The sequence below is a fragment of the Nicrophorus vespilloides genome, unplaced genomic scaffold (genome assembly GCF_001412225.1).
Source record: "Nicrophorus vespilloides isolate i.1.1-1 unplaced genomic scaffold, Nicve_v1.0, whole genome shotgun sequence".
Classification (NCBI taxonomy): domain Eukaryota; kingdom Metazoa; phylum Arthropoda; class Insecta; order Coleoptera; family Silphidae; genus Nicrophorus; species Nicrophorus vespilloides.
Window position 1 is genome coordinate 24936 of NW_017096209.1, and position 23967 is coordinate 48902.

The 23967-nt window shown below is 30.9% G+C and overlaps 1 protein-coding gene across 3 annotated transcripts in view; it reads left to right on the forward strand.

The window, feature by feature from the left end:
• Nucleotides 1-1149: 1149 nt before the first annotated feature.
• Nucleotides 1150-23967, forward strand: part of LOC108570023 (synaptogenesis protein syg-2) — a gene marked incomplete at its 5' end in the record, with an annotated part of 74968 nt that continues 52150 nt past the window's right edge. For all 3 annotated transcript variants that reach the window (XM_017931831.1, XM_017931832.1, XM_017931834.1), the window contains 1 exon segment: nt 1150-1200. In XM_017931831.1, the coding sequence (XP_017787320.1) occupies nt 1150-1200 (51 nt within the window).

The following is a 23967-nucleotide window of genomic DNA, read 5'->3' on the forward strand; positions in this document are numbered from 1 at the left end:
CACTCATTTATTATTTAAATCCACCCCCATAAATCATACGTATTTGTCCACCGTTCCTATATGTTTGTGTATGTGTGTATACAAAAGAGTGCTGTTTATGAGTGTGCTAGTCGTAATAGTTAGGGATATATCGCGTTCTCCACGAAAAATTTAACTTTACATATTCCACTGCAATTAAAGATACTTTGCACTTTGGCCCTACAACTATTTACATAATAATCCACTACGAATTACTTCCCTTTTGATGCTACGGCCACTGACAGAACTACAATTTAACCCTTTTAATATCACAAAGTCTTTAATTTACCAACATCGTTTGACCTCCAGCAATGCAACTATTGTACAATTTACTATCAATATTAATTTGTTTATTATTTAATAATTTGAAGTTTATAATAATGTAAATTACAAATTAATATAATTTTTAAAGAAATCATGCCAAATCAGTGTTTCTAGCAAAACTTGCATATATTTTGCATTTTAATATAAGTATTAAAGATATTATAAAATGACGAAAGTCGCAATTTTAAAATAATTTGGATACTATTATTGCATTGTATTATACTAAGAACAAAAGAGAACACAATGAATTCCTTTGCGGAAATCTTATAATCTCTGTTTTTCCTTCTTACAATTGGAGAAAAAGAATTAAGGCTCGCCATTTGAAGGTATTTAAGATCAGTGCCGTGCGGATACGGATATTCATTATACGTTTGTTCTGCGCTATTTCTTTTTAATACACATTTTCTTTTCAATTTTTCCTTCACGTGGATTCGCGGCACGCGATTTTGGAATCGCACGCGATTTCCATAAAACTTTAAGCTGTATACACTCAGCTAAGCGTATAAAGGTATTGCCATTAGTTGAAAATTAGTTGAAAATTAATATTAAGGTCTTCGGATGTGGTCTGTGTTCACTAAATGTGTGTTAAAAAAAATCGCCCAATTGATTTAGTAAAGTTTGCTTTTTCCTCGAACACAAGGTGAATTTGGACACAATCGATTACTTGATTCGAAACTCAACGTTTAATTGTGTCACTACAACGAATTTAAATTGCGAAAGTGCCAAATGTATTCATTATATTCTCTTCTATTTACCTTTTACTTTTTTCCATACTGTTTCTAAAAAAATATATTTGCTTTGTTATAGGACAATTCATCAATCACTACGACAGTCAAGTTGTGGAATATCACACAAACCGTAAGTTACCACTTTTCGATTGGATTTTTTTTTAATATAATATTTTTTTGAAAAGCAATCGAATTTGTTATTGTACGTTTATCCTCACGCGAATAACGTCGCCGTTATTAATTTATTCATTATAAAAGCCAGAAACGAATTCGATATTGTTGTACGTTTTTTTTATTTTTTTGTAAATATAATTTTCGATCTGAAATAAATTGGAATACGGCAAACGAATTCGTATCTAGCAGGTCAATCAGTATTGCATATAACAGGACCACCCTAACCCATATATTCAACAACATGATGTACGAAACGTGCGGTGTATTGATTTTGGTTACTACAATAAATCAAAGCTGTCAATGAGTTTATTATTTCGTCGACGGTTCTACGATTTTATTATCTACGGAATTACCTCAAAATAATGAAACCTACTGAAACGGATAATTGATATAAATCTTATGCAGTTTTTGTATTTTCACAATACAATTACAAACAACATACCATTCTACATATAAACAATCAAAGTTTGAATCAACTAAAATTTGAACTGTTTAAATAAAATACAAAAGTTTTAACAAAAGTACAAATGTCTTTCACGTTCAAATAAATTAATTATATGCTAAATATATAATTGATTCTAAATTAAGAATAAATATTACACATAGTGTTAATTTGATTAATTGATCATTTGCTTATAAAATGATTACAAGAACATTTTACTATTTTGTAGAATGTGCGTATACAGCATACAAATTTATCGTCGTTTCTTTTTTACTGGATTTTCCGCGATTTTATATTTGAATAGATTTAAATGAATTTCAATATAACATTCAGTTATGAAAGGAAGGATATGCCAGTCGACATAAATGCTAAGCAGTGGGTGCCCATCCTCCGAAAAAATCTAATCTAAACAGCTTGGCATCACGAAAAAATGGTCATATGAATATCTATTTTTTTTTTCATCTAAACAAATAAATAAGTATATAAAAGCATTCAATATTGTATTAGTTAACTTAAATTAAATGAGAGTCCAAAAAGGCTTATTAAGGTATTAAGATACTTACTTATTATACTAAAAATATAAATTAGATTTTTTGATTTTAATGCTAATTATTATTTATTAGTTCCCGGCGCATCCATTAATTGTATCCATTGTTTATTTTACATTTGAACGGTATAATTATAAAATAACATTCGAAAACAAATTTAGAATTAAAATTAATTGATTAACTTTGAACCGAGAATAATAAATCAATGCTGAATATTCATAAACAGTTTATATTTCATTTAAAATTACACAAGTATTAAAAAACATGGGCGACTAATAGCCGAATGATTAAGTCACCCTGCCCACGATTTTGTGGGCGCCCTTAAATATTTGGGTAGGATCACAAAACATGGATAAAGAAACAGTTGTATTTTCCACAAGATCAAAACTGATTTCCTTACCTCCCACGCAGTCCCTTTTTGAAATGGACACATTTTTGTATTATATAATTTAGTCTTAGATAGGGAGCCGAACTGAGAAGATAGTTTTAGTTAGGGGACCTGACCTTTGTTTGATAATTGAATATTTACTTACTGAAATGAAATTGCATATAAAATAATTAATTATTGACATAGACTATATTAAACCATTTAGAAAGTTATTAATTATGATTAATATAGTTTTGATAAAATTTTCTAACAAGAAGAATATAAAGAATCATTAAATGAACTTATTGTAACTAGTTAAAATTATATCTCATTATATATCATACAATATGCTATGATCATAATATCGAAATAATTATATATAAAAAACTGAATATTGAGATATAAATATTGTTTAGTTGAATGAAAAATATCAAAGATATATAATAACAAAAAGCGTATTGGTTTTGTAATTTAGGTAGGTGCAGGTTTCCGTTGATTATCGATATTTGGTTTAGGTACTCGAGGGGCACATTAATGCCGGAGTTCCGCATTCCCGTGTGGTTGGATGAATTAATTTTCATTTAAATTATGAAATTTATAATTGGTGGGCATTATTGGCAGGAAATTTCAATGGCTCGATTAAGTAATGGTGCGTGGACAATATAATTTGGTGAATGCGAGCCCGATGCTTCACTTCAATAACTAGATTAGCAAACATCTTTCTATACAAAATTATTTTCATTCTTACAAACCAATACTAAATATACTTTTTAATATTCGACATAATATACTTTTAAATTGAATGTAAATTAAACAAAATATATAATTTCGGAATTATCGTGATGAACTATTCCAAATTAATGCTTTGTGGATAATCAAACAGAGTTCTGCTTGCAATAGAATTTAAAATCACTTTCCAAATTGACCGTTAATCTAGACTTTACAGTGAAAACCATTGCGCAAATATTTGTTTTGTAACGTTGAATTGAATCTATTCACGTTCCGCATTTTATTTGGAAAATAAATATAGGGACAATTGAGAATTAGGAATCTAAATAAATGATTTTCATTTCCATAGATATATATTTTCTATAATAATTTATTTATTAGAATATGCATTGTTACTTTTATATTTAAAATATAGAACAAAAATCTGAACATGTATATATTAAAGAAATTTGCAACTTAAAAGTATTACTGCTTCTAATACAAAAGATAATACAGACAATATACAGTGGAGCCTCGCTTAACGAGCGACGTTTCGCATAACGAGTAACGATGAGAAGATAATTCCCGGATTGAGCGCCTGCTACATCATTTTTTAAATTTTAAAACTTTTGTACACATATTATGTATATTTTTGAATATGTTTCACTATACGAGTAAAAATCCGGAAATTTTGGAACGGATTAAACTCGTTAAGCGAGGTTCCACTGTATTATCTTTTGAAATATTAATAGCTCGTGAATAAATATAGTAACATAATATAATAAAATAAATAAAAGCCAATTTACAATTAATTTTGGAATACTTTGTTGGGACTTGGTCTTATTCATTAATGTTATTTGATATTCGAACATATTAAAACAATACTTTGGAGTGAGTTTTCAAAATTCTATGAATATAAACGAGTTTTCTAATTAGCGGTAACTACTGAAAAATAGCGATTTGGAAACAATAATTATATGTTGAATTGCTGAAAATAATTTTGTAAATTTCGGTGAATGCCCTTTATGTGCCGTTATACAATAAATTTAATATATTATTAATTCAATAAATACAAATTATGTGTTTATGTAGTATTTTTGTATCACAATGTATTGCAAACTATATATTACAAGTACAATTTAAACAGACAAATATAAATGGGGGTGACATGGAAACAAGCAGTTGTAGAGAAAATTGGTACAGAGTAAATGACAAAGGAAATGAAGTCACCGGATAGGATTTTTAATTACAATCACCAGGTGTTCGGTTCTAAAACTCTATGTATAGTGCTCTTGTTATCGACGTTATATAACGAATGGGTAGGTGATATAACTTCCAGCCCGACCCTCCAATTCAAATTTACTATACTTCCACTCAGATGCACACACACTCATATTGCTTCCAGAGGACTTTTATTCAGCAACACCAGACCTAAGTTATTTCTAAGTTTTTCATCTGAATTTGAAAATCCTTAATTATATATATATATATGAAAGTTTTCGAAGTGTCAATTACCAAAAATATCGGTATTTTGCACGTTTTGCAATTTTCCTATTTTAAAATCAATATTTACACCTAAAATTGTTTTGTTTCATTTTACAAGAATAAAGCTGCACGTTTATATAATCATATGTAAATCTATTAATAGTAGTAGCTTCCAACTTTTAAAATATTAAATCATAAATTTACAACTGTTGTTGCAATTATGTTTCTTTTAATACGTGTATACAAAATTACACAAAAATAAGAATGTAGTTCAGCATTAATCTCTTCAGCAATAATCATATATGATTATTTGAATTAAACTCTATCTGATGATTTATATATGTGTAATTTATGAATGTGTATGAAATTATGACTAATTTGAATTATTATAATAATCAAATTTTATTATAATAATTCAAATTAGAACGAAATGAAACGAAAATACTGGAATTATATATTATAAATAATACAAGTTTTTATTGGAAATAACAGTTTGTATTTATATTTAAATTATTAATTTTATTTATATCAATTCATTGAAATTTATATATTTGATTTAGTGGTTTTAATATTAAAATATTAGGTATGATGTGCATATGGATAATCACTTCAATGTTAAAAATGATGTTATACGAGAACAATTGCGTCGATTTACCAACTAGAGAGAATGTGTAGCAATTGAAGCCACTCGAATCCGGTTTTTGCAGGCATACCACTACATCGCTATTTTGAATATACGCTATGATAATGAACCGAATGCTATTCACATCAATATGGAATAAACAAATGGTACATATTGTTATTAAACAAGTGGTCAATTTCAGTAAGAGGACTAATGTAGCGAATGTGTAATCCGGTATGCGCAATATGTGGTCCCGTAAGCACGTTAATAATGCATTAGCAATGTATCCTAGTTAGTATGAAGCTGGCTCACATACGTTGACCCAAATTGTATGTGTTTATATACGAACATGTATATAGATTCTGATTAGATATGCGCTTTCTATTAAGCAACTCTTTATGGTGTTCTCGACACTAAGTTTGTCCAGGAAAAGTTTCTAATTGAAAACGAGAAGAAAAGCAGGGAGCCTCAATTGACTCGCCTGCAACTGACTGCATAGCACATACTGACCAATTAAAAATCATTTCGAAAGCATTGCATAAACCAGGATTTGGTCCCAGAACGTCGGTTCCTTTGGGACGAATAAAAACTTCTTTACTTAATTTCCAGCCTAGCCTGTTTTGCACTTCATTTTACTACCACGCCTTCAGCCCAGACTTTTCCCATTAACACTAAATTATTAAAATTTCAAAATAATCCTGCTTTATACTTCAGCTCCTCTCAACAATAACTAATTAATTAATCCCTTCATTCATACAACTTTTTTTCCTTATTATAAAAGTTATTTGTAGCTGCCTGAATTCCTAAATATTCGCATAGTTAACATATACATATATGTATGTGCAAAGTTTCGAATATGTAACGTATTTCCGTTTTATTTCGAATGGAAACGTGTCGCGCCGTTCGACGCTAATAAAGCGCGGCGCGCGCCATCGATTTACGACCACCGTCGGTTTCCATCATTTTATTTGTCGGTTTATAAATATATTTCGGTAATATTTTTACTTTTATTACGGCCCGAGTGCAATATTTTACATTATCCATGGCCGCAAATCATCGTCGGCGCCGTCGCACCTTTCCACACGGAAGAAGATATATACTTTCAGCAACGTAGCGAGAATAAGCAATGATGAAAGCACAATAAAAGAAACGCAAAGGTGGTGGTAGTCTATGAATTTATTCGGTTTCAGGGCATCAGATATTTTAATTTAATTTTATAAAACACCTGTAATCGTATGACATGTTGATACACACACTTTATTTGGTCTTAAAAAGACCATGTTCAGTTTGAAAAATAAATCTAACATTATTTATTATTTATTTCAGAAGACAATGGGTACTATAATACATCTAAATTTACTGAAAAGTATCAAATATAAATAAAAATAAACTAAAACTACGACAGAATGTAGTTTTCTTTTATTAAATAAAGAAGTGATATAATTAATTTATAATATTTTTGTAATAAGAGAAAATTAATGTATTTCCAAATAAATTAATGTCTGAAACATAATATAATCAATATAGTGAATTTGGGTATATAACAGTATTGTAGCTAAGAGATTAAGTAAATAAAGTTTGAGTACTATGTATCACTCTCTGTTTATTCCTGGGACTTGAACAGTGAGACTAATATTAATTACATCTTCTTATTGTGAAATACAAGCGATAATATTATGCAAATTCTGAAATAACTCGCGATTCCATGAGGTTTTTTTTGTAAGTTGAATTTTTTACTACGAAATTTACGTCGTTTTTGGTACTATTTCATCTTATTTGTTTATTAATTATTTATAATAAACAATACTTCGCATATATTTTAATATTTAATTAAAACAAATACAAAATAATGGTTAGTCGTGGGTCTCCTCTTTTCTTTTTTGGTAATTTACATTTGCGTCAATCTACGCTTTTCAGTTTATTTTAGTTGTTATTCCATTAGCATGTAAGCATGCGTGTTCTTAATAATTATGTATTCCTAGCGTATCGATTTGGTATATAACATTTAATTTGTTTGGCACACAATTCTATCTACATGGAGTTAACTTTAACTGATCTTTGAGGATGGGCACATGTTAAACATATAATCAATTGTTATTTTGTCGTAAATAACATTTATTGGTTTATGTTATTAGTAGTTTTAAATTTGATCAAAGTTTATTTTCTTGTATGAAATGTTGGTTGAAACTTATTATCAGCTTCGTATAATATAATGGATGTAATATAATCCATCGTCATTTAGACGCCTGTATTTTCGTTTTCCTTGCGGTTGGTATGGTTGGGGCCTAGTGGGATTGGTACGGTCGGGATGAGGAAATTCAATTCGGGCGGATGCGCCGGGTCCCCGGTATCATATCCGAAATTCGAGGCTCCCCGAAATTGGAAACCGGCAACAAGGAAGTGCACATCAAAATCGTCCACTACAGTAAATGGACGTAGATGCGTTTAATTAAAGCCTGTTGCTCCGTGAAATACCAATCTGAGCAAAATATTTATCACACAAAATACACGCACCGAATCATACATCGATATTTAGGCTAAATGCGTTCAAATCTATGTGATTGAGAAATAGATAAAGACAAAGTTTAACGAGAGAACTGTGGAAGTGACAGAGTGAGAGGCGCACAGGCAAAATGGCGGACCTCTTTAATCCCGAGCTTTCGAACCGGAATTGAATCCGATATTAAAATTTACGCTATCTATAATGAAATCTTGATTGGGTAAAGTATATCACGGCCGCAATAAAAATCTGACGCGGCAGAAACTCAAAAGAAGAAGAAAAAAAAAAGCAAATACGTGCCAGAGGGATAGAGGGATGAAAGAGGAGTAAGAAGGAAGTTTCGTAATAAAAGAGCAACTCGACGTGAATAAGAATTCTAAATGTTCCGCAGACTTCGCCAATATTCCATCCTAAAATCAACTGTTTCTTATTAAATTCAAATGTATGTTAATGACCGTCGCCTCTCGATCCTTATCAGTCAACTCATCTTTGCTCCTTCAATATGTATATCTATATATACATAGACGTTCACAATCCAATCAAGCGTAAAGGTTGAATGTCTTCATGGTCACTAGCTAAAACTTGTATCCAGGTACAAATTATCATATAGTAACTTCCATCAAACTTTAATGAAACACACCCTCCCAAAACCGAGGCTCCTATTAGATTGTGCAAAGTCGGCAACAGCTACATAATTAGTATTTATAAATTTATGGTTGTACAAGACAAAATCTTTTTTTTTACTTATTTTATAAAATATTATTATTATCTTCGTATATAACGTTTATAATAAAAATATCCGGAATAATATTTTATATTCCTCATTGCAATGCAAATTGTAAGAACACTTGCTAATTTTAATTATAGTTTTACATTTGTGTAAAAATACAAATAAAGATTTGTTTTTATTCACTATTTCAGTTTATTTTCAAGTGGATTATGTTTTTACACAGAATTTATCTATTCTCAATTATAAAAAATAGGATATTTCTTAGTACGTTGATTAGTTTGAATTATCCTGACACATCAATTTTTTATGTGAAAGTAAAATGTTCAGACAATGTAGTAATGTTAAAATTTTAATAGTGTTTAACGAATTTAATAATGTATGCGCACTAATCAACTTTTCAATTTGCATATTTGAAGAGATAGAAACGTTATTTTGTCCTTGGATCCTTTTTGCCTGTTCTGCCTACAATAATGATTCTTACCGTTGTATATAGAGAAAGTTAATAATGGACTAAATATCAATTATTAATAGAAATCGCCATTTCCATTCCAGATGAAGCCCCCCAGATCATCGAGCAGACGCAGTAATTGTACGAATGTTTGGGCAATCTGCGTTTAACTAGAATTAAGGTGAAATGAGCTAATAAAATTATTATTTATGGGACAGTGATGATGAAATAGAGGTCCATTAGTATCCAATTTTTACTTCCTCTCTGAACTTTGTGCAAGCACCAGCAACATTAGTACACCGACTGTAAAAGGGCTTTGCAGAAACCTTTGCGTATTTCAAAATTTTAAATTCCTGTATTCTACCGCATACAGTCTCCTACTTTCATTTCCAACATCCCTAATAAACTCATGTTCAACGCATTAAATATTTGCAGTTTTAATCAACCCAACGTACCTACCCTTTTCACTACTGCCTAAAACAGTACAACTTGGGGTCTTCCCTAAAAAGAGATATATATTTTTTGGGAGAGAGAGAGAAAACCACGTACGGACTCTAATTTAATTTTTCACAGTAAAATCATGCATTTAAGGCTTTGCGTTCTAAACGTCGAGGCATTTGCTGTTTCCATTCGCATTTCCGATTAGAGTGAACGTTTTATGTTGAAATTATGTTAAAAAAAAGTACGGAATATTACCTCTATATACTTTTGCTCAACTTAATTCATATAAATAATAAAATGCCAAGATCTATCAACACAACGCTGTAAAATTGTCCACTAATAGATTTTAATTATCACTTTTTTAATTGCATTTATAAATTGAATCTAAGTAAGTAGAATTTATATTTAATCATAAAATCAGTAAGTATTGCTTACCCTGCATGATATTAATACTTAACTAGCATCTTCAAATACTACCTGTGTTATTATGAGTATTTAATTGACTGATTCTCAAATTATTCTAAAATTGTACATGTATAAAAACAGACCCCAGAGAGAGAAAACGAGAAGCTTTAAATTACAGTATGATTTACCATTTAATACACGTTTTTGTTTATAGTGTCAAAATCCCGAGAGAAGGGTAATTAAAAATATCTACACAAAGCGATAAATGAAACGTGGAGCTTATGTCGAACCGAACTGCAACATATACAATTAAAGATCAATACATGGCTGCGTTTCTGTACACTTTTCACAGTAAAAAATGCGATTTAACTATGATCAAATACATATCTCTCGCAGTTACATAAACATTCTGGATATATATATGTGAATTAAAGTAGTTTCCATTACCTCAGTAAAATTTAGTTTTTACTTTAATTTTTTGTTTATTTATGTATTTCTGATATTCTAAATCTCTCATGAAAGCCGATTAGTCCTTTGAGCATGTGTGCGTTTGTGTGTGTGTGTGTATTTGTACGTGTGAAAGCCAACAAATGTAATTTCGTAGTAACAAATCTAAAATGTGGAGAGCCGTAAATTACGGTGTAATTAAAGCCGCCGCTCCGTCCCCAGCAATAATGAACTCCCAACTCCCAGCAAACGCGCTCTATGCCCATAATTACGTGCAAACAAGTCAGACGTACAACGACTACACGCACCACACCTTACGTGATGCAAACCATCCAACCATCATTCCCCGTTCTCCACTGCTCGGCCTCTTCAACCGCGGAGTGCAAAGTTACATGAAAAGTTCTCTTCTCTCAAAAGGAATATACACAACTTCTATTTCATCCTACATGACCTGCTAGTCATCCTCCTGCAACCTTTTTCTCTTAAACGTAATTCTACGTGGCGTGAAATCCAATGCTGACGAATTTTTCAATTAAAATCATAATTTGCAGGAAGCTCAACACAATGTAAAATTGCAAAATACAGATAATAACAAAAATATAATTTTGTAACATACGGATTGAAAGTACACATAATTGTTGTTAAAGCAGTTAAAAATTGATCAAGTATTTAATGTCAATCCTTTTGGGAATAGAACAGAACTAAGATAGATATAGGTCTCCTGATAGATTATCATTCCTAAAAAGAATAGTTTCAACTATTTTGTGGTCTTTTGCCTCATTCTTTATTTAAATTGATGTATATCATATATTTACACATAAAATCGACAATGTAAAGCAAAATGCATATATGAAATATTGATTAAAGGGAAATAAATTGCTATACAAAAATAAATGTAAGTAATTTTCTTTCCTCTGGATGATAGAAACAAAAGCTTATTTGTATCTTTGCATATGGTAAAGTAAATGTATATCAGTATATTTATTTAGCCTTTGGAAAGAGTCGACTTGAATTGCTGCACAATGTTGAAGATTCATGTGAAACGGAAATAAAACGAGCAGCTTTTTTCCTTTTGCTGTAAAAAAAAAAGATTGGGATACATGCAAAACATAGCACTCATAACCATACAGAAATTATGATGCGATATAATCTGTGTATTCTTCCAGTGAACCTTCATTTTATTATTTAGCACACACGTATTTTTAAATGTTAATGGAATAAAGATTACATGATGTTTAAAAACAAGTCTTCATTTACATATGAAATGTTCTTCTTTTAATTTCCAAATGTTTTTAAAATAAAGTTTTATGCAAATAGAAAATTATGAATTATTTGCTGATGTTACGTGATCATTTTATGTTAATCTTTGCTCATTTTCTATACGATTCCCATTAAAAAATTAAGTAACTTGTTTTTATAGTCCTATAATATCGTTTGCATGCGAACGTATTTTTTTAGCTGCACATTTTTTTTGATCCATATCTATTTGTTTAATACCTCATAGAAATTATAAAAGTAAAAATAAATGTACCGGTTTATACTTGATATAGAATTAGTCCTCGTTTATCATCTAATTTAGTTAGATGGGTACCCATTATTATTTACAAAAGAATATCACTTTATAATATTTTTATAATATTGCTTCTATATATTATGATACGATTATTTAGATAGAGAACATACTTTTAAGATAACATTGAAAATTCCTGAAGATTGTATCATACATAGGACATGTGAAATAGGTTTACAATTATAATTTGATTTGCAGTATAGTCACGTTTGACAAGCTTATGTGTTCCTCATATCTGTCTATATAATAGATGCATAATCAAATCATCCTTTGTAGATATATTTAGCTTCCTTATTATCCTCATCTTGTTCATCTTCTCTATTCACAATGCGTACAAGAGATCCGACTTGAATAAACAACATATATTATTCATTCCAATTTGCTGCACACTTTTAGTCGTTACAATTTATGCTCAGTCCCGAATCCGCCAATCGATTTTTGCTGCGATTATGAAGTCAACTGGCCCATCGCATTATCATTTTTGTGTTAAATGGATTTCTCAATTTTTGCGTCGTCCTTTTCAATTTAATTATATTGTAAATTTTTATACGTTATATAAACCGTTATGAAATCACTCAATTGTATATTATTATCCGTTTTAAAAATAAATAGAATGTATAGTATCACCAAACTTCTGGCAGGTTTGTCCGGGATTTAGTTGTTGAAACTGTGAGGCAATTTACGGGGCAGACAGCAATTTTTGCGAGCCGAGCAGTTTCTAAAATCTGTGGTTATGCCTGGAGTTGGAATAACGAGATGTAAATTGATTCCGGTGGCTTCTGGGACTTAAATTGCCGAACTTTACCTAAGATGATTCATCCAAATTGGAGCATGGTTAACCTTTCGCTCGAAGAAATATTTGAAGCCGAAGCCTAAATGTAAGTGTTCTTTATGCTTTCAACATTTGCTGTCTAAATAATATAGGTGTAAGTGAATGTACGGACATTTTGATATAACCTTGCATTTGCAATGATCAATATCATTCTCACTGAAATTCAATATAACATGCGGACTTAAACAGAAAGTTTCAGTTGAATTTCTATTTTATAAAATATTGCTCTAATTGCTTCTGTAACTATTTATTTTATGTATTATAGATTAGTTTTTACATTATAAGAACGCAACATTTATAAGTTAATGTTATTGAGGGGCGATCGATAGCCGATTAGTTAAGTTGTCACTCTCACAGCTTGTGAGTACTCGTTTGATTCCAGCCTTTTGTAAACTCCCTCGGTGCTGGCAGCAAATGGACCATCGTTCATCATGAATGGACAGTCATATGAATTAGGACGCCCAGCTAAGTCGATGAACAATGACAGTGCTAAGAATAGCAGACATATACACAGAGAAAGGGAATAGTGGTATCGCAGCGCATCAATATAATACAGACGTTAACCTACAAGATGATAGCCAACCAACAAATTTGTAAATAGAAGAAAATAATTTAATTAATGTTCACAGTAAAAATAAATACTATAGGACATAATAAATAAAATGTAATTGAATTTAGTCGTGGCTGCACACACACTTTGCGTTTGTTATAAACCGCTTTGAAACCTATGCTGATATTAAATTACTTTAATCCTATTATGGAGCACATTTAATAAATACGTTACTTGTCCAAATTACAGTTCAATTATGATTTTATATTATCTTGTGATTAGTGTTCTAAGAATGTTTAACATTCTAACTCGGACAGAACTTCTCTGAGAAGTTTGTAATGCGATTTTCAATACCCTCTAAACAGAAATTAATCCATTCTACTTGATCAATTTACTAGGATATTTGAAAATATTGTAATTTACGTAATATTTATCTTAAATTAAATACCATTAAAAATAATGTGATTAATCAACTGTTTTTGTAACTGCTAATGGAATTATCATAAAGGTTTATTAAAGACTTTCGAGCTTCTTTTAATATTTTTTTTTTAAATTTATTATCGTCAATTAATTCTTTTTGTTATGATATCATCGGGCTTACGCAGCATCAAATAAAATGAGACCGACGCATAATAGAAAATTTATGCAGGGATTGCGTTTTCAGATTTCATTATATAAGAATTAAATTAAGTAAGAAGGGGGCACAAAAAAAATATATGATCGTGTTCAAATAATGACACATTAAATGATATGCGTGCTCTTGCGTTTTTTGGTAAACTGACAAAATTTTATTTGTTGGTAATAAATCATATTTTCAAATTTATTTACAATACAATTGACATCAAGGTATAACTTACATAGATTGTACGATTATGATCTGAATAATTTAGTATGTTGTTCCGTTGAAAATGGCATTAGCAGTAGTTTGTCGGAATTTTTAGTTTACAATTAATGAGTTGGGAAAAACTATTTTATTATTTGATCTATCAACTTTCATACTTTACCTTATATTAAATATTCTATTATTATGGTTCGAAATGATTTGTTTGTAATGTCAGCAGTAATTCGTCAATAGCACTAATTATATTTGAAATATTCTAAATAAACATTGTTTCAAATGAAATCCTACATTTGTTAATTTGTTAAGACTATTGTCCGTTGCAATAATTATCGCAAGCAATTTGTTGTTGCAGAGTTAATTTGTGGCACTGAAGTTAATGATTCTGTTTTCCGGAAAAAATAGTTTGAATTTTTGTATTCTGAGTTTTCCTTTTTCTCCTTTTCAGTTTATTTTTTTTTGCGCTTTTCAGTTTGTAAGACCGCAAACGAATTCCTGGCAGTTCGCAAGTTGGGAAATGTTTGTAAATTTTCGGAACGACGAATTAGATGGACTTGTTAAAAGCACGATCGCATACGTTTCTCTGAGCTACTGTCCCACCAATTCCGTGAAACGTTGTTACACCAGCTCTACAACTGCTGTCAGCACTAATAGTTTACGTTTTATTTTATATATTACATTATATATTTTATTAACATCGATTTAGTAACAGCAATTAAATTATTTCGAAAATATTTATTTAATAAATTATATATGTATGTGGTATTAAATCTACAACTGCATTTTATTAATATTTACATTGACTTCAAAGCATTAATCATATCTAGAAAAATTTTCAAAGCTGACCCGACAAAATCATGCAGGACAAAAGCGCGTAGGCAAATACGCACAGTAACAAAAGCGCATAGCAAAATAACCACATGAAATGCACGCACCCATTCATTCTAATGCTTAAGTTCGACGAATTTAGAATTGGATGTATTTAAAATACATGCAAATATGTATTTCCACATATACTCTAGTCTGTTAAGTATTGAACAGTTGGGTGTGGTTTGTATTTTAAAAATAGATACAAATTCTCGTGCATTTGACGTAGTTGTTTTACTGTGCGCTTTTGTCTGTTTTATTACATAGTTTTATTATTAGAACTAAAATTATCAATAAAATGATTATTGACATTTTTATAAAAAATAGCACAACGAAGTTTTATTTCTTTTATCTTCTCCTACTTTAAACTTTAATCCAAATAAATTATGAACATATCTTGATTTATACGTTGCATAATTATTTCATATAATGTTGTATTTTTTGTGTAACGGTTTAGAATTGAAATAAATCAGTAATTGTATTGTATCATTTCTAATTAACTTAAATATATAATCACTTTTGGTAATTTTTTCTCAAGTCTCTATTTTCCAACTATATAGCTTCAATCGATTTCTTTGTAGAGACTATCGTTATTGTTGTATTGTAGTCATTGTTATCTCTAAGTCTAAGGTTTATACGACGTTTATCTCGAATATGATACTTTTAACAGGTTTTTATAAAAACTAACATATTAAATGCATCAGTTTATGGTTAATTGGCCTTGATTTTAATATTTATGAATGTGATCAGTTCAAATTCGAAAACGTCGCCGCCTATGATAATCCGTAAATTCCAATTAGGTTTACACGCTGTCGGGATATATTTATGAAATGCGTGAGCGGGAGATCGTAATAAATCCGGACGAGAAATGCAAACACGTTTTGTCGTTTAGGTTCGCTAAAAACAGTGGCTTAAATTCATTTGTATGTATTTTCGGTGTCGGGTGGAAGTTGCTAGATATGAATTTGATTTTATTATCGAAGAAAGGGGGCGCGCGTGACCCAGCGCCTCCACCACTCCCCGCGAACCGCACTTCTCGCGATGGCTGCTCGAAATTTCCATTAATGGTTTACTTTCGGTATATCTATATATACACACACACAGTATATACCGCCCTGCAGCCACTTATATTTAATTAAATATGTCTTATTAGTCTCTATCTTAATACTCTAAAACGACTTAGTTGTTATTTCAGCAGCGAGTTCCGTTTGCACACACACACTTCGCGGTCTCAACGCAAAGGAAGATTATTGCTTACAGTCGGAACTTTGCACACTATAATCGCTTATTGCCGTTTTCACTAACGATTATTAAACGGGAAGTGTATTCAACCAGCCTCTTCCCATTTGTTTTACCTGAATTAAAATATTTTGCAAAAAAAGTATTTGTATAAGATTCAAAAGTGTTATTTATTTTTATATATTACCATTCAGTAACATATCTCAAAATTGGCGCCGTAATAAAGGCGCGCAGCAAAACAATTTTTATGTATTTTTAAAATACAAACACTAACCAGCGCTTTTGTCGGATTTCCCTTAAGGTTACTCTATGAGCATAGATAGAAACTGGAGTTATATACACATTTAATTATTTAATCATAGAAAATACAATCTATACCAACCGTTGCTTCACATAGCAATACATCGTGTTATGTTATTTCAGCGAACCTCGCATAACGATCATTTCGCTTAACGAGCGACGTTTCGCATAACGAGTGACCTAATACCGAAAGAGCTAAGGCTTATAGGGGCATGCACGTTTAAATAATTAATTTTTTAACATGTCTCAATCTAAATAAATAATCTGAAATATATATAACGAGTGACGCTCCACCATGTCGAATTGATACAAGTAATATAAACAAATATAAACTCACTTCATCGTGTGTGAATTGGAAAACAGTTTCTAGTTTTAGTGGTCATTCCAGTTGCATCTTAATGTTGTTTGTGATCACAAAATTTCCAAACTTGTGTTCAGACATGTTATTTGTGTTTTTTTACATTGCATGTCTTCGAATAAAATGCCAAACAATAAAAATAACCATAGATATAAAAAGTTATACTTTTTGTCCGCCATGGAACGCATTATCGTAATTTAGATTAGTTTATATGGGAAAACGTATTTCACTATACGAGTAAGAATCCGGAAATTTTGGAATGGATTAAACTCGTTAAGCCAGGTTCCACTGTATTCAATAAAGCAATTAACAAAAAAAAACTTTTCTAGTAAAATTTGAAAAACACCAAATGGGAACAAAATATTGCTTCAGAGAATGCAACGTAGGTCATTCCACAATCGTTAATATTTTCGACGTGCGACATCACGGATTACAAGCGAAAATCTGCAAAGAGGATTATTCTTTTTTAATCCGCCGTGATGACTCTTTCGTTCCTTGCTTCCATTTTTTCGCATTCGCAATATCCCGGTCCATCCAAATTTAATCATCTCCTCGTCCCGTTGCAGATGAAGACGACTTCTTGCTAGTAATTCTAATCGACCGACCATAATGTATTTTAATGACGGTTGATTCTATGCTGCGCGCTACTAATTGCTGAGATTACGTAAAAATAGTCAACTGCGAGAACGGAGAAATAAATCCCAGTGTTGAAATGAAATCCGAGTTATGCATCAATCTCTTTTTAATTGCCGAAAATAGTAATTGCTCTGTTCAGTTTTTTGCAACACTTGAGAAGATTCTAATAATTTAAAATTCAAATTTAGGAGGATTTAATGTATTGTGTACTTAATTTTATAATAAAAGCTTAAAGAATATTCTGAGAAATACGAAAATTAATTATGTATTATTTAGAAAACATGAATTTCTTACAAAAATGCAGATGCATATATCAGAATTCCATATTAAAAAAAACGTCTCTGCAGATACAAAAGGTATTTCAGATTAGGTATATTTCTTTTTTTTTATAAAATGCTCTTATGAATTCAATTAAATGGAAACCCGTTTTCTTTACGTTTACCATGTTATTTCTTTCTCGAGCGAAAACACTCAATAAGCTCGCCACAAATTTCTTATATACCTCTGCAATTTTATTAGAATGCATGTGCATTCTCTGTCTTTTCAAAATTACTTCCACCAAGTAACATTGTTTTTCCAGAATACAAATAATGGCATGGAGTTCCATCCATTTATTCTTTATTAAAACGTAGATGCATGAATAAATTTCCAGCAGCCTCCTTAAAAGCATATTTTTTATTAAAAGTCTTGCGAGGACCACTTTAAAATTTTATTTTACTTTTTATCTTCCCATCTTCTTCTTTCTGCATAATCCATGTAGCTACAACTCATTCTGTTGTAAAATTTGTAAGGCATGTAAGTTTAATTCTTTTATAGATATAATTAGAAATACATTTAACAAATTATGAATACATTGCTTTTAACAAAGTCGAGTAAAGTTTTTTTTTTTTTTTCAATTTTACTAATAACATTTCAGTTGTCGTTTTTTATTTTTCATAATTAAAGCATTAAATATTAACCCCGATGGAGTCGCGCTCGCATCGCGTGTCACATACAGGTGCATAAAATATAATGGAATTCAATTAAATGGAAAGCCGGCATTAAATTATCGTGTGTGTGACCTTCTTGCATAATGAGCTTAATCTGCAGCAATAAAATAACAATCAGCGCATAATAAATCGCGTCGACGATAAATCAAGATCGGAGGTAGAAGCGCTGGGTCACCCTAGACCAGAGTACCCAATTTTACCATGTTTGTATTTGAAATGTTCGAAAAATCTTACTACCTTTCTTCATCTTTACGCTTATCGCTATTTCATTTTGTTACATTATTTCTTTGTTGCATAATTAAAATGTCTACTATTGGTGGTTACAATATTCAAAAGACAATACGTGTTTTTTTTTATCTACATACAGAAAGAGACAATTTACAATTAATATTTAATAAATAATTGAATTCAACTAATAACGTTGTGCAATATGTTTTTACTGTGAATTTGAAGAATGAAAATACAGTTAGCGTTGAGTGATTTATATGCACCCACGTATATTTGTTCAATCTCTTTGAGGAATCGAATTAATTATTGTAAGAGGTGCATTACTTACACATATACTGCAACCACACATTATTCACTACTGTCAAAGAGTTACGAATTTACAAACAATAAAATTACTTTTTTTCTTCATTCTCTATGAATAAAATATATTCCGAATCACCAGCAGGGCCACTGTAACCACAGGAGTAAATGGGTTACAGCTCCGGGGCGCTAGCGTTTTGGGGTGGCAATTTTGCTTCTCTTTCCGTATATTTTCTTATGAAGCATTATTCTTACTAGACTACGGGTGCCAAATAGAACAGCCCTGATCACAATACATTTTCAATAATAAGACTTACAATATATTGAATCTCCCAAATGAAATCTTATTATTGAAATATCAAATATGTTTACAATACGTTATCAGGAGTTGCGTTGAATTCGTCCATTCAAATTAGTTAATCCGGTTGTGGATTGATTGTCTAATTAACTTTTCAGATTTGTCAGATTTGTTAATGGAAGTATAGTGAGGAGGATGGAATTGTGGCATCAATTCCGACCTGAAATGCTGAATAATTCGATAGATGAGAATGGTAAAGACAGAGAGAGAGTATACAGGTAGAACACGATTACAAGTCAAATTAAAATAGATAAAGTGTGTTCATTAGTAGATTTCCACGATGTGAACCGCGATTCCTGTGCAAACAAATTGTCGTTTTCTCACGACTTCTATTGTTGTTTGCCTACATTTAGATATAAATGCATGCGTGTTTGTGTGTGTATATGTTGGTGTTATGTGCAGACAGATCTCGGAAACAACACCGTGTACATCCACATGAATGGCTATATGCTCTATGTGTGTGTGTGTGTATGTGAGAGAGCCTGGAGCGCGTCAGGAGACGGGGCAGGCTGGTTGTTCAGCAGCTTCCAAGCTCTGGAGTATGAATATTAATGTCGCAGGATTAGCTAGGCCAGATGAGTTAGCGCCCCTGGAGATGGCTCACCACCCGCGACACGAACTACCACCGCCCGACCAAAACATAAATACATTTTTAACAACCGTAGCAACGGCAAAACATACAAAAGTAAAATTTAATAAAAAAAAAAAACAAGAACAACGAAAGACGGAGGCAGTAAGAAGACTTGAGACCTGCGTAATTTGAAAGAATTAAAATGACAGCGAAAAAGTGTTTTCTTCTTCCTTGGGATTAACTCAATTAGTAAGAGCCTATGTACACTTCATTACAATTATAAATTTACTTTTTTTTATACTTGGCTATATCACCGGTTTAATTTCATCGAACAATTTGAATTTAATTGGTTTGTTTGTACTTGATATTGTTCTTATACGTAAGGAATTATTGTCGGACGCCTTATAAAGAATATGCGGCCCGCTGAGAGGAGACTTGATTTAACAAATTAACTCACTAGAACACTAAATCAATGAAAACCATGAGGGTTTGTGCAGCTCGGTACCATTTGATCCACGGACCGGACCGGGGGTTTGGGACCACTGGACTAAGGGACACATTAATGCAACATTGGAAATACATTGACTAAATCAATTTTAAAAAATATTTAAGTTGAACTATGCAAAAATATGAGCATATTATGAGGGAATGGTAAAAAAGATGAGATTATTTAAAACCGGCAATATGGACAAAGAAATGTATGCCGTCATTTCTCAATGGACGAGAGAAGGCGTTAAACTTATTAATATAAATGTCATCTCATAATTATTATTACATTATTTTTTAATTACGAACAAATTTAATAAATGTTCTAGTAATTTAAAAGAATAATGGAGGGTTATATTTAATAATCAATTGTTTGCGTGTGAATGTATTATATATATATATATGGTACTATAATAGTAAGCGAAGATTTAGTGAAAATCACGTGATTCCATTTACAAATTGCTGGAGCATTTGAACGGAAATGCTCCTCATAGCCTTCGCATTGTTCCCTTAAAAACGTTTCCCTTGGCTTCCCTCTTTCGAGTTGCTAATCCAAGCAAACAGAACCTTGCTTTCTCTTTCTCTAAGTGTCCGTAGAGTAGTAATTCTGTTCACACTGAATATACTTGAAAATCCTTTAACATAACTGCTCCCTAGAAAACGTAACGTTCCGCTTTCCGCCCTAAATATTTTTTCGTTTCCGGAAACGATTCCACGTTAAGCGGGGTTTGCGAAATAATAAAAAGGACGAAAAAATGGAATTTATTCATTTACGATAAAAATTCGTTTCACCCAGCATAGTATTTTTTTTTTCTGGTTTCGGGATACGATCCATATTTACGATTGCATTTTATTGGGGTATACTAATATTATTTTCCGTTTGTTTCAGGTAAGTGCCGCCCCGCCATAAATAGTACTAGACCTTTTGGGGCTTAGATTACAGTATAAGCAATTACGAAAGTATGTATAATGTATCTAAATTGGGCTCAGATTCTCTGCGCATAGAGAGGGTACGTGTATTTATATTGGCTCACATATGAAAAGGCCTTTGAAAGCTTTTAACGTCCTGGGGCTTGTGATAGGTTGACTTTTTACATATTTAAATTTAATGAAATTTCTAAATTACTAATTACTTAGCAAATAATAAATGAATCCCTTAATGATGCTTTTAATTTAAGGGTTGCAATAAATACAGCTTGGTTCTCTATCCCATTTCCTCGCCCCACATTCTTTCTCGCTCTCACGCATTTAAAACATATTTAAAGTAAACTTTCAGCGCCCCTGTGTTTTAGGATTCTTTATTTTCTCCTTTTTACTCTCCCCTTCTCTTTCCTTTCGTTCTATTCCGTGTTTGAACTCCACCCGCTCCTAAGCATTTCTTCGGATTTTTTTATTTACGTTTTTTCTAACGATCTTTCTTTTCTCAGAGTTTCATCCTTAAGAAGCTTATCTCGAACAAAGTAGTCATTATAACAAAATAAAAATGTTATATCGTCAATTCTATGCATGGATTTAAAATTCACAAGAATCAATATTATTTTTTATACAATGCTTCAAATATATTCTGTAAGATTCTGATAGAAAAAAAAACATTTTTTTTTGCAAAAACATATAATTTGGTGTATTATTTATAGTTTAATCAATTAAAAATTAGTTTGTTTTCACATTTTCAAACCGCACTACATGTTGGGTAATTTAAAGTCATAAACAAGACATTAATATTTAACATAATAATCACCCGTCTTATATCTCACGAGGAATTGAATTTCACTAATGTAAAACAGTTATTAATTTGATATAAAGACTAAATCCTTTTTTCACCATCGTGACACGATTTTTGCACATCCGACAATTTACACTATCCTAGAGTAATCATATTAGACCATGAGTTTAATTTCGTGTGTATCGTTCGTTCGTTAAATTAATTCCATCATTTTATTTTCGTATGCACGAAACTCGCCTTTTTCTAATTATTTAATGAAGAAATGTTTTTGGGACGGACGACCCACGGGAATTTGCGAGCTCTGGTAATGCCTGACGATATGTTTAAATTTTGGGAAAATTCTCGCAAAAGCAAAGTAAGATTTACGACTCTTATTTATATTAAAACAGGTTGCTTCATGTATAATATTTATACACATTTATTTCTACGTGATGTTTCATTTATATTTATTTTACTTGACTAATGTTTCCTTATTTTCGTAGTCATTTTATAAGGGAAGATCGAATGCATCTAAACCATATCATTTCTATTATTATTATAAATGTTTAAATGTATTAAACTTCTTTAAAAATACTTTAAAGGAACAAATATACTAATACTTTAAAGATACTAATAGACTCACAACATAATAATATAATGAATATTGTATACTGTTTTCATAAATCAATATATGCATAATTTTCTATATAAATCTTCATGTGATTTCATGGTTCTATATCTGTTTAATTTGAATTATAAACATTGAAAAATTGAAGAATAATGATGTTATATTAATTCAAAATTTGATCAAAGATCAAAATCAGCTTAAAATTATCGAATATGAAATATTTATGATCTACTGAGATGTCGTTTACTTATTTATTATGTATTCTTCATTACTTAAAAAGGTATACAATATTAAAGACTTGCGAACTCAAATAACCCCGTTACACGACGCTGCTCCACAATAATTCAATATATACTCGAAAGTTCCATATCATGAATTACGTTGATTTATTTGTTAGAAACGCGAATCGTATTACGTCCGTATTTGATATAAGCTTAATACTTATTATTAATAATAATATATTTTATTATTAAAAGGCCCGAAAATGAATAGTAAAGCAAGTTGGTTTATTCATTAATAAATTATTCCAATTGACATATAAATAACAACAAATTGTTATTACTAAGATTACTCCAAGTGTATTGATCTAGATATAGTAAATATATATTTATATTGGTTAACTTTTATTAGTGTTTCATATTGAAAAATGTTTGCAGAGTATTTGCGTGAAGAACATTTCACTGAAAACAAAATGGAAAAGTGTTCTTTGCCAACGTCTAAATTGCATTTCCCAGCGCTAAAAGGAAAACACATGAAATAGTGGTGGCGGAATTTGGGTAATGCAGGTCGGTTACGCGGTTTACAAAATTCCGCAATATTTTTGCCCAGAATTGCAACGTTTTCCATTACGTTCGACTAGCGGAACAGAAACAAAACGGAGGAACTTGTTGTAAATCATCCCACCGTTACGAAATATTTATGTAGACATTTTTCGCCGGCCGCTATAATCCAATTTGTACCAAATATGTTTTCCCTTTTGAATGCATTAAATCTAAGTGCATTATCCGGCCTTCTGTCCAGTAGATTAGATTTATCGGTTATGCAGCTAAGAATTTTAACTACGTCCATTACCTCACTTATTATTTAAATCGCCGTTTCCCATAAGCCATGCTCTTATGAATGTCTATT